Genomic DNA, 12,570 nt, shown 5'->3' on the forward strand with positions numbered 1-12,570 from the left:
ATTTTTGAGCTTTTTATAATGCATTTGATAAACAAGAAGTGTGTGATGTTTTTCCCCCAAACCCACTGTGGATCTACTCTGACCAAAAGCTCTAAGTAGCCTTTACTTCCAGCTCTGGGTGAATATTTGATCCTTCTTCTAGTCAGAAATGGTAAAACTGATTACGGTTGAATAGTTTCCTGATCTAGGTTTTTACTACAACCCATAAACAGGAAAAGGCCATAGCCATTCCTGAAGGTTAATGTTAGCCTGATTTATCCACTCTAAAACCGGCTTGAGAGAATGTGTGTGTTTGGAATTATTGTCTTGTTGACACACACACACGTGTGTCTGAGTTTCAACCATTTTGACTAAACTTTCTGTTTCAGATGAAAGGAAACTGCTAACATGTCTTCTACAGGTTTCACCAACTCAAATTTAAGATGTTTTTAAAAGACCATTACGAATGAGATTAAAGATCTTTATCATGACAAAAGAAAAATCACATTTTGTATAGAGCCAAGCTTTTTTTGCCCAGAATGCACATAGCATCATACAACAGAAGTGAGCCAGTGGCAAAGACAAACATCGTCCAGCCAACCTGCGATCATTTACCAATAGACACATATAAAGCTAGTTGGCTAGCAAAGGCAATTTAACAGCTAGTTAGCAGTAGTCAAAGAACGGATAGAAAATGTCTGCGTGCGACTCAAATGAACATCTTGGCTTAGGAGAGAGGTGATTACATACACACACACACACACACTTCTTTTAAATTCACCCAGGGTGTCAATCATGTAAGGACCCCCTCTTTCCTAAGCTAGTCTTCATACATCCTTAGAGTCTTAAGTTCACATATCTAAAATTAAGGCCTTAAAATGTCTTAAAGTCATACAAAAATTAAGTTGGCATTAAATACCTTAATCACAGGTCTTAAATGTTGTTGTGGTTTGACCATTTAATCTTGTATATTCTATGTAGCTTATTTTTCTCATGAAACTTTTCTCAGGCAAAAAGTTTGAGTCGCGCACACACAGACATCTCAGATTGTTTCACTTAATATAAATACTTTTTCATTAATATTAAGGAATTATTGCCTTACAACAAGCTTCTGTTTCTTACTGAAAAGTTACTTGTAACCTAGTTTTGTCTTATTTCAAGTTTACTAACACATTTGCACCAGACCAAAAACACTTGGTAGGATTTTGTATTCTGCAGTGCAGCCGGGGTTAAATTTCCAGCCACAGCTCTCTGTCCTCTGATCTTAGAGGTGAAACATTATTTATGTGGTAATTTGTGTTTTGATCTATTGACCAATATCAGAACAACATAGTCCTCCTACTCATTAAAATATTCCAGGAACCCTCCTGTTGATGATCATCATCTGTTGGTTCTTTCCTCTCTTTGGGAATTAAAAATCCCTGTAAACCTTAAAAGTCTTTATTCTAACTTCGTGTTAGCTGCCTGGTTGGAGTGTGTGAACTTATTTAGCCTCCAGCAGTGAAAATTCCCTATGTGACTCGTGTTTTTGTCTGGACTCCTGCTGGTTCTGAGAGGCGTAAAGCAGCCGGCTTCGTCCTCTCCTCCGTTACCTGTGCTGGTTGGTCCGGCTCCATGCCTGGTTCTGGTTCTCCTCCACGCTGCTGGACCGCTCGGCCCGGTGCGGCTGCTTCTTCCCGGTGGTGTTCCTCCTCGGGGCCTGGACCTCCTGCCCCGACAACAGGCCTGGCGACAGCCTCATCTTCGACCTCTGACCCTCCCCTGAGGACTTCTGGCCCAGCTTGGCTTTGGCCTTCTCCCTGCCCGGGCTGAACGGAGCAGAAACAACAGTTCACCTCTACTGACACTTTGCTGAGTGGCCGGCGAGGATTCCTTTGAAAAGAAAACACACGAACCAGAAGCCGGTCCTGCTGTCTTTGTGCTCCGCCGCGGGAGCAGCGGAAACAGGTGTGCTGCCGGACCCACAGGGCTTGGTCTTGGCAGCGGTGCCCACTCCTGGTGCTTCATTCCTGGGAGAAAATGTTTGCGGATCCTGGCTGATGGAGCCTTAACAGATTGACCCAGGATTAGTTTGTTTTTTTTTGTTTTGAGTTTAGTTTTGCTCTCCACTAACCTGCGCCATGATGCTCCTGCTGTGCAGGGACCAGCGGTTTGGTCTGAGCCTGGACTTTGTTCAGCCAGCTGTCCAGTTGCCACTTGTTAGTGGAAGGGGGCTCTGGCTGCAAAGAGGACAGAAAACCCAAAACAAAAAAACACAACTTCATTAATATTTCAGTAGGTGCTCTCTGCAGCTCCTGCACTTTATCAGAGCGGAATCATAACTAAATTTCCTTCGGTCATAAACAAGTAAGAAACTCGGCACGCCTCTAAAAATAATGAAACCATCTCCGGATGAAGAATCTTTACAGAGGAATGTAAAAGTATTGCGTTCCTTGTGGTTATTGTATGACGCCGTGCTGGAAGCTCTTTATCGCATGTGTGGAAGCTGCAGCACTGCCGCCGTTTTCTCCCCCCGTGTTTCTGCGTTTCTCCCAGTGTGTTAGACCGCATAAGCCTATAAAAGCAGGCAGCGTCGAGCCATTAAAATAATGTGATAACTAATGGCATCACTCGCTCCTCTGCAGTTGGGATCTTTATGGCTTTCGGAGCAGCGCCGCGGGACGAGGCGGCTTAGCGACCGTCCGGGTCGGAGCGAAGCAAACAGCCGGTGGATCAGCGAGAATAAAAATTTAAAGTCCAACTTGCTTTTCAAGATGTTAACTAAATTTTGGACACTTGACTTGTATTCTTATTTTTGGGGGGATAGTTCTGCCTCATGAAGTTGTTGAAAAAGGCAATCCTGGAACGCAACTTTTCCACCTGAATCTGCACAGCAGCTCATGTATTCATCTACCTGTGAGAATACAGCAGCCAACATGAGTGGCAACTTATTGTTTTCTATTAGTTTGTCATAGATTGCCTCAGTTACCTTAAATTGGTAGCATATGAGTAGCAGAAGACACAATGAAAAACAACAATAACAGCCTGCAAACAAAGAAGATTAAACAGAAGTTCTGCCTCATTTTTGAATGATTAGCTTATGGAGGTATTCAGCTGCTCCTTTTTCTAACTTCCTGTTGCAGATAGCTGTGCTGTAGTGATAACATTGTCAAATTTGCACTACAGCAAATACTTCGCTGTTTTTTGTGAATATATACATTTTCACAACCCCACCCAACAATAATCTTTTAGAACATTTTTTGATTTTTAATTACTGAAGAGAAAAAAAACAAAAAATTAAGTTAGAAATCTTTTTCTTTGCTCACTTAAGAACCTTCAATTCAACTGTACTTAAACATTTTACATTTACTGTAAGCATGCCAACACAAACAGTTCATGTTGGATGTTTACATACAATAATCTTCATCATTCAGACCATTTTGGATTCTAAACACTTATTTGAGAATGTATTGTTATAAATACAATTTTCTTGTTACAAACTAATAAACATTGAGAGCACAAGTTTGAGTATATTACGGATTTTCTCTAATCCACACAAAGTACACATTTAACACAGACTCAAATCTATAAATTTTGATAAATGCTCGTCAACAAGTTGCAGAGAAATCATCCGCTTTTTTTTTGTCAACAGTAAGCGTCCTATGTAGTTTTACTAATTTACTTTTTTATTGCTCACAATTTCCAATGCAAATCATACACAATAATATTATAATAATACACTCTGTAAACACTTGCATTGTTATGTTTGCTGTTGTTTTTTTTTTATAAGGACTCAAATGGAAGAGACATAATGCAGTTTGGGATTTTAAAATGGCAGAAACGTAAAATAAAGACAGGAGGAGCATCAACATGAGAACCAAGAGAAGAGCAACAGTAGAATCCAGTATTGAGAGAAAAACCAAGGAGCTTAAATACTCTGGAAATCTGACGAGTAACATGGAAAACAGGTGCAATCACCAGAAAGCAGAGCAGCTGGGGACAATCTGGGCAGAGAACTGAGATGATGAATAATGGGCACAAGAGAAACTGAATGGACACAATGAGGATCTAACTAATCTAAGTTAAACGACTTCAGAGACTAAACCTAAATGCACAGAGCAGAATACCTAAACATTCAATATAATGGAATGAACTAATATGGAGAGACACTGATAAAGCTGAAATAATTAAAATGCAAACACAGGAGAGAACCAAAACTCAGACAGAAGTGGACTATAACCCGTTCTTCATAAATCTGACTGAATATTTGAAATATCATGGCTACTGGGACACACTTTAAAGGAGCAGTATCACATGTTTTCCAGGCACATAGTGCCATTTCATAGCACAACCAAGTAAATGTTACCCTGGTTGCACTAAGACATAGCTGTAAATATGCTACATACAGTATACTAAGTATTACTTAAAAGAAATATTAGTTTGTGATTTAACGCCTTGAAATTGGGCCTCTGTCTCTTTAAGAAGCTCCTGCTCTTTCTGGAACTCCTCCTTCAGGAAGTCATCACAACATGGCTCCTCTATTAACCATTTAGCAACGTTTTTACCAGCGTTGCTCTGAGAAGTAGCTGGTATGTTGAGCTCAGCAGACACTCAGTTCCACCAGGTGTTTGCTAATTGCTGCTGGCTAGTCTGCAGGAGCTGAGTGGGGGAGTTGCAAATGCTTGGAAACTGCAGCTCCAACGAGCAGCTGCGTCTCAAAGGCGGTGCTGGGTACCCCCTGAACCCCAGGCATTTTGCACAGCTTTATGGTTTCCATAGAGATGAAAGGATTTCTCAAACATGCATCAAAGACTCAAGGCAGAAATCCATGTATGTTTTTGATCAGGGGATAACATTATAACATGATGTAAAGCTCAAAAAAGTCAATCTTACATGACTCTGCCCCTTTAGGCTCTCACTGTAAATGTGAGCCCATGTCATACTTTACCTCTGGACTGTTTGTACGGGAAGCCTGGTTGTAGTCGCTGTCACTGGAGCTGCTTTCCGACTCGTCCGTGTCAGACTCGGAGCTGCTCTCCGATTCGCTGCTGCTCCCTGATGCACCGCTACAGAACAGGAAAGGAAGGAGGGGGGAAAAAAGAGAAAAGGACGACAACATGTCACAACGCCAACAAACCAAAACCGTTGTAACAAGACGGCGACAAGGCACACTGATGGACTCTGGCGCTGGTAATGAGGCGCGTGTCAGAAAAGCTCTAGAACGAAGTTTCAGACTGCTAAAATGAATCGTAGGAAAGTTTTAAAGTGCTTGACGGCTAGAATAAATCCAAAGATGGAAAATGGTTCAGTTTTTCAGCTTAGGTTCTTTTTTTGTGTGCGTGTTTATCGACTCCAACCATTCAAAGTAAAGTTCCTTTTCCATTAGACTAAAAAAAAAAAAAAAATAAGTCTGTTTAAAACATAAAGATCTCACTACAGTAGCCAACACATTTTCTTTACTGCTGTAAAATAAAACTCGGCTGTCTGTTTTTATTCATCCTGCCAGTGAATTACAGTCTGTATACCAAAGGCTCTTAAGTCACATCTGTGAGATATATGCTGCATCACATGTACCAGCAACACTAATATCTAAGATATGAACATGACAACTTTATGATGAAGCCTTCCTGCGGGGGTACTCACTTTACATCCGAACTTTACAGTGCGCAGGCATTATTTTTTAGGAGCTCCACATGACTAACTGCACCATATTGTAAAGCCATTTTATCCTCAGGCTGTGAAAACAAAACAAATCCATCAGAGAGCGAGAGATAGCAGGAACATTAAGAGAAGCCAAATCAAACGTCCTCAGACGTTTCTAGGAAAAGAATGTAATTTTGTGCTTGGCAACATAAAATGTCCTGGAAGGCAACAGAAGACAGAATAATCTCCTTATACCATCAAGAGAGGAATATTATTGTTAGTCTGCTATAAAATGAAGATTTTTACCAGCAGGAAAGCATTTTTTCCTCTCTCATACACACACCTTCCCTCCCATCAGCTATGTGAATCTCAACATCAGTCCAGACTTTATGAAACATTTTTAATAGCCAGAAAAGACCTGGAAGAGAGTAGTGTAGTGATCCAATTGCATCAGAGGGACGGGGAATAAAGAACGGGAATAGGCTTAAACATGATGTATTGGAAGGTTGGATATTGGTTTGAATCAATCTGAAATCAAGCTAGACAAGCTGTGGTTGCTTCTAAATCTAAAACCAAAGCCAGTTGAATAAACCTTCAACTGAGGAGGAAAGTCAAGTTGAGTCCATACAGCGAATGTAAACTCAATGTGCTTAAAAGGAAGTAATACATAGATTAAAAAAAAAGTCCAAATAAGCTTGAGAAAACAGTCCTGTTTTAAAGCAAGGTACTGGACAACGCTAAAAGGGACCGTGATGATGTCATGTCCTGTTGTGGTTTATTAGAAGACAGACTGAGCAGTTGGTTTAAAAGGTTTTATAAACTCCAGTGCCCTCTATTGGACCGTTTCAGTCAAAAAAGCGGGCCTAAAAGAGGACAAGACAAGCGGCGAGGACAAGCAACGCAAACCCGCGGCTTCTGGCCGCTTCGCGCAGCGCCCCAGAGTTTCTTTAACTGCAGTCTTGATAAACTAGAGAGCCGAGCAAGATGGCGGCATGAGTGGTCGTTCTTTGCAAGCTCTCCCGAGATTGTCTGGACAGGGAGCTGTTATTGCTGCTTTAACGCAGGGAAGCATTTATTCTGAGACCTTCTTTAAATATTGTGCTTAATAAAGCTGCTTAAAAAAGACGTCCTGAAAATTTCCATTTTATATTCATGCTGAAATGAAAGAAATACAAGAAAAGTTGGCAGAAACCGTCAGGAAAGTTGAGAAATCAGGAAAAAAGGTGCTGCAAATGGAAAACAAACTGCTCAAACTTTCACGTTATAAAAGAAGATGGGACTTGCGGCTTTAGGGAATAAATGAAGAAGAAGGAGAAGATGTTCGTAGCAAGGTTATTTCCATTTGCCAGAAGACAGCGGCCAGGATGCAAAGAAAAACTACCAGACGTCATTGACAGCGTCCACCGGCTGGGTCGCGTTACAGGCACGGGTCGTCCTCGAGAAGTGATGATCCAGTTCTCCATGAGACCCTACAGGGATACGGTATGGAAGGCGGCCAAGCAGTCATCTTTTCTGAAATCAAGCAACCTGCGCTTCAAGGAGGACTTCTCCCCAGAGGACCGTCAGAGAAGAAACAGCTTTCTACATCGGTCCCAGAGCCTTTGTTACTGACAAAGGAGGAAGGAGGAAAGAACTTGAACCTGCTAATGACTAGAAGACATCTTGAGAATCAGAACTAACAGTTAAGTAATGACATTAAATATTGAAAAAGCTCCGTTTAATATATAATTTCTCTGTTGGGAGAGTTTGTTAGATTTTTCTGTAACTCAATTTTCAGGGTTCGAAGCTACTACTCTTAGTAGCATTTCTTTTTTAAAGTTATTTCACTCAATGCTCGAGGGTTAAGGAACAACATTAAAAGAAAGGCAACTTTTTTATATCTTAAAAATTTTAAAGCAGATTTCTGTTTTATCCAAGAAACTCATTCAACAGCAAATGATGCCAAATTCTGGAAAACTCAATGGGGGGACGAACTATGGCTGGCACATGGCTCCACTCAATCAGCAGGAGTGGCAATATTACAAAACAACTTCAGTGGAGATGTATTATGTTCAGTCTTAGACACATATGGACATTTTACTTTATTAGTTGTATCAATAAATGAAGAAATTCTTTTGTTGAGTTCTATATATGGGTACAATACCAAAGGAGAAAATATGCAACTTTATGTTAGATTAAGTAATGGGGTGAATTACTTATGTGGTAAATATCATAATATGAATATTATTATTGGTGGGGACTTCAATTCAACTCTTAATGAAGCATTAGATAGATTTCCTCCAAAGGCTAATGCAAATCCAAACACAGTTCTAGAAAACTTTGTGTCAACCTTTGGCCTGATTGACGTATGGAGGCAAAAAAATAACTCCAAAGTTGAATTTACATGGCAAAACAAAACAGGCTCCTTTAAATCAAGAATTGATTTCTGGCTGGTGTCTGATTTAATAGCTGATGAAATTAAGTCAGAGATTCTTCCAGCTCCTTTATCAGACCACAAGCTTATTTTAATTGAAAAAACTAAATTAAACCAGTGCGGGAAAAATAAAATTACAGCTTACTGGAAACTCAACTCTTCACTGTTAGAAAACAAAACAGTGGAAGAAAGCATTAAACAAATAATTATAAAGTATTGGAATACAGCTTGCAGTCAGAAGGAATTTAGCAAAAATTGGGAACTCCTAAAATATGAACTTTGAAAAATGTTTAAAACTGGAGCTGAGATTGCTAAAAGAAAAGGGAAAGTAGAATCAGAAGGAATAAAATAAATTATCTTATTGAACAATGTTCTGCCAGAAAATATATCTGAAGAACAAAAGATCAGATTAAACCATTTACAACTGAACCTGGACAATATTTACATTTCCAAAGCTAAAGGAGGGTACATCAGATCGAGACAGAAATGGTTAGAAGGAGGAAAAAACTCTTATTTTTTTAGATTAGAAAAAAAACACCAAATATCTAACAGTATTATGAAACTTCAAATCAATAATAATATCTGTGAAGACCCTGTTCAAATCTCTTCTTACTGTGAAACTTTTTTCCAAGAACTTTATCAGTCAAGATGTTCTGATGAAACTGTCACACAATTTATTAACTCTCCGAATAAAATGCAACAAATTAGTAAAAATAGTAAAGAACAATGCGATTCCTTGATTACACTTGAAGACATCCAAAAGTCCATCAATAAATTAAAGCTAAATAAATCACCAGGTACTGATGGCCTCAATGCAGAATTTTATAAAAAGTTTTCAGAACAGCTATCGTCATTTTTACATCACGTTTATCTTGAAAGTTTGGATTCTGGATCACTTCCACCAACAATGACCCAAGGTCTGATTACACTGATCCCTAAACCACAAAAAGACAAGCTTCTTCTAGATAACTGGCGACCAATTACATTACTACAAAATGACTATAAAATTATTGCAGGTTGTATTGCTACAAAAATTAAGAACACTCTTGAAGATGTGGTTGATGAAACTCAGTCTGGATTCATACCAGGTAGACCAATCCAATGAGTTTCCTTTATTTTCATGACTATTGACATTGTAGATTCACACTGAAGGCATCAAAACTATGAATAACACATGTGGAAATATGCACTAAACAAAAAAGTGTAAAACAACTGAAAATAGCCCTTATATTCTAGTTTCTTCAAAGTAGCAACCTGTTGCTGTGATTACTGCTTTGCACACACTCTGCATTTTCTTGATGAGCTTCAAGAGGTCGTCACCTGAAATGGTTTTCACTTCATAGGTCAACCTGCCCTGTCAGGTTAATAAGTGGGATTTCTTGCCTTATAAATAGTCATGAAAATAAAGAAAACCCATTGAATTAAAAGGTGTGTCCAAACTTTTGGTCTGTACTGTATATATATAAATAAATAAATAAATAATAATTTATTTTTTTTAAAACCCGCAGTCTTAGCTCAGCGACGCAGCTACAGTAGATGTCACGGTCGGACAACGGAGAAGCGACGGGGTTGTCTTGTCAGCCCTCATTTCCAGAAACCGCGAAAAAAAAAAAAGAGATAAAAAAAAAAAATCCAACTAATTGAAGCGCAGTACGCGGGGTCCGCTTGACCCGTTAATAATGAATAAAAAAGTACAACTTACTTGTCATGGAGTTAGAGCAATGAACTATAAAATCCAGCAGTTTAGATAGTGAGTCCGAAGTGGAAAATAAAAAAAAAACCCAGATGAGTTATGCTAATCAGAGTAGATGAGCTACAGGTGTGACAGGAAGCAGGGAACCTGAGGGGGAGGGGCTAATTAACACAGAGGGAGATGAACTAAGAGTCAAAGGAACGACAAAACCAAGGGGAAGAGACTAACGCAGACCAAAGAGAAACAGATTCAAATACTCAAAGGACAGAATACAAGAATAAACAAAGAAACTGAAATGAATGAAGTTTCATGGCATCAGCTTAGTAACTATAATGAGCCCAGAGAAAAGAGCTGAATAGAGATTTAATGAACAGAAATGCTGGAGCTTAAAAAGCTTGTCTGGAATAAACTCTAATATAGCGGTCGGATAATTCAAAGCTTTAAAAACGATCAGCAGCGTTTGAGAATGAATTCTCTGTTCTGGAAGCCATTGTGTAGAGATTTAAAAATGAGAGAGAATCTTAGGATAAATACAAAAAACAACAGCAAAAAACCCCCACATTTTCTTACAAGAAAATCAAACAATACATGTTTAACTTACAATTACATTAAGAAATTGTCATAAATTCTCTTTAACCTCACAGTTTTTATTATAGTTTTATTTTTAATGATTTCCATATGAGCCACATATTTCACTGTCTTGCTTGGACTGATTGGTTTTTTAAATCTTGATCAACAGACACATTCAGTAAAATAGAAAATTATTAAAAAGTCAATTTATTTCAGGAATTATATCAATGAGCGAAAGACATTATGTCTATTAATTCCACACAAATGGGTGTTTGAAATACTTTATTTCTGTTAATTATGATGATTTTCTGCTAGCAGCCAATGGAAACACAGCATTTCTAACTAGAATATGAAGAGTGTTTAATGCCTGCTTAAAGGTTACTTTCAAAAGGTGATTTTAATGTGACAAACAGGACTCAATATGATGTAAATTCTAACTTACTAAATATTACTTTACCAGGATTTGAGTGCTTAATGTAAGAGGTGTTGTGACTAAGATGTAAATAACCCCGGATATAGACACTGGCAGGTAAAAAAAGGATTTAAGATCAGTTTTTTCAGCGGCCAGTCGTGTTTTTATTGCATTTCAAAAAGAGCCGGTGATCAAAGACGGCAAAGCTAATCCACAAAATGTTTAGCGAGTGATAAAGGGTCTAATAAAAGCTCTATTAACACACATAAACACGGCACTCCCAGCCTGTTGGGTTGCGTTACCCTCTGTGGCGTTTCACCCGCCCTTGTGTTCATCCATCCCTCCGCGCCGCCTTAAATGGCCTCCTGCAGGCAACCTGCTCGTCCCGACCCTGACAACACACACACACACACGCGCGGCGTGCCTGCAATTATGTGTAGCTCTCTTTGTGTGAGAGCGCACGTTATTTCAGTTCAAGGCTGCCATCACAGCAGGCACCAATCTGTGTGAGCAGTGAAGCAGCAAATCCATCAACTGTTCCTCCGGCAACACACACATACGCACGTACACACACACACACACACACACACGCACGCTCAGAGTGACGGATACTGTATGAATGCAGTGTATGCGCTGTGTTTCTTCTGTCATTACTCATCTATTCGCAGAAGCCCTTTCCCTCCATCTTTCAACTCCAATCAAATTTTCTCCTCACTTTGCTCTATTAATATTCCAATTGAAACAGCAACCAGTCAAAACCCAAGAGTACAAACGCATGTGTGTGTACGTGTTTGGTCACCTAATGCACTGAGTTCTGAGTTCGAAAGGTGGAAAATTTTAAACTTTTAAAACCCTGAAATTTTCTAAAAAGAAGGACATATCGGAGTTTCAAAAGTGGAATTTTATTTACTTTTGAAATTTAGAAATTTTTAGAAAAAAAACGGGAAATTATTGAGATTGATCTCAAAATGTTGGAGGATTTGAAAGTGTCATATTTGCTAGAAAATCTAGAAATCTTAAAAGAAAACTCAGAAATTTCCTTCCTTTCTCTAGAAAGTTTCCGAGATCAGTCTCAAATTAAAAAAAAAATTTTTTTGGAAGCAAATTTTGGACTTTTCAAACTCAGAAATTCCCTTTATTTCTAGAAATTTCTGAGATTCATTTTAAAATGGTGGATATTTGCTCTACCTTTCCCTGAATGGCCCTAATGCGGCGTCGTACTAAATCAAGACTGGCATCATAACAGTGAAACAGAGAATGTCTCAGATAATAAGTGATTATTTTATTGCATTGTTCAGCCACAAACACAGATATTTACGATGTAGCAAAGAAATGTGGGGATTTGTTGATTTTGAGGGAATTTCCAAGATCGCAGAATTCAAAACTCCAGGTTTGGTTTGTGGATGATGCCACGGTCCTTGTGTTTCCACACAATCCTTGGCTTGTATTATGGGGCTGATATGAACACTTGATCGTTGGGATGAGACCCTTCGTTTCTTTCCTAAACAACAACCTCTACATTCTCCTCCCGTTTATACTTTTGAAGAATAACCCAGATTTGTCGAGATCCAAAATTCTGCTCCTGATATTTTAGTCTTTTGGTTTTTTTGATAAGGTAACAAGAAAGCAGTTTCGTCTCACAAATATATCCAGAGGATGTGGTTCAAACTCAATGAAATTTGATCTGAATTTATGTCAGATAATGAAAAGAAAATGGCGTTGAATCGTTTTGTTGAGTGTATGGAAATATCGGCCTTCGACTTTACATAAGAGGTTGTTTTTTCTTTTAATCAGGCACTTGGTAGCTGCATAATGAGCTCTCCACAAACCGGAATACGACAACCGATTGTTCTTTCTCACAACTTCCACATGAAAGAGTAG

At 38.8% G+C, this 12,570-nt stretch overlaps 1 protein-coding gene across 2 annotated transcripts in view; it reads right to left on the reverse strand.

Annotated features, from left to right (window-relative positions):
• Positions 1 to 12,570, reverse strand: part of aff2 (AF4/FMR2 family member 2) — a 204,845-nt gene that overhangs the window by 21,274 nt on the left and 171,001 nt on the right. For both annotated transcript variants that reach the window (XM_023328782.1, XM_023328781.1), the window contains exons 11-14: positions 4,907 to 5,024; positions 2,093 to 2,198; positions 1,875 to 2,025; positions 1,572 to 1,787 (exon numbers count right to left, since the gene is read on the reverse strand). In XM_023328782.1, the coding sequence (XP_023184550.1) occupies positions 1,572 to 1,787; positions 1,875 to 2,025; positions 2,093 to 2,198; positions 4,907 to 5,024 (591 nt within the window). The remainder of the gene's footprint in view (positions 1 to 1,571; positions 1,788 to 1,874; positions 2,026 to 2,092; positions 2,199 to 4,906; positions 5,025 to 12,570) is intronic.

This window comes from Xiphophorus maculatus, chromosome 23 (assembly GCF_002775205.1).
Source record: "Xiphophorus maculatus strain JP 163 A chromosome 23, X_maculatus-5.0-male, whole genome shotgun sequence".
In the NCBI taxonomy this organism is placed as follows: Eukaryota; Metazoa; Chordata; class Actinopteri; order Cyprinodontiformes; family Poeciliidae; genus Xiphophorus; species Xiphophorus maculatus.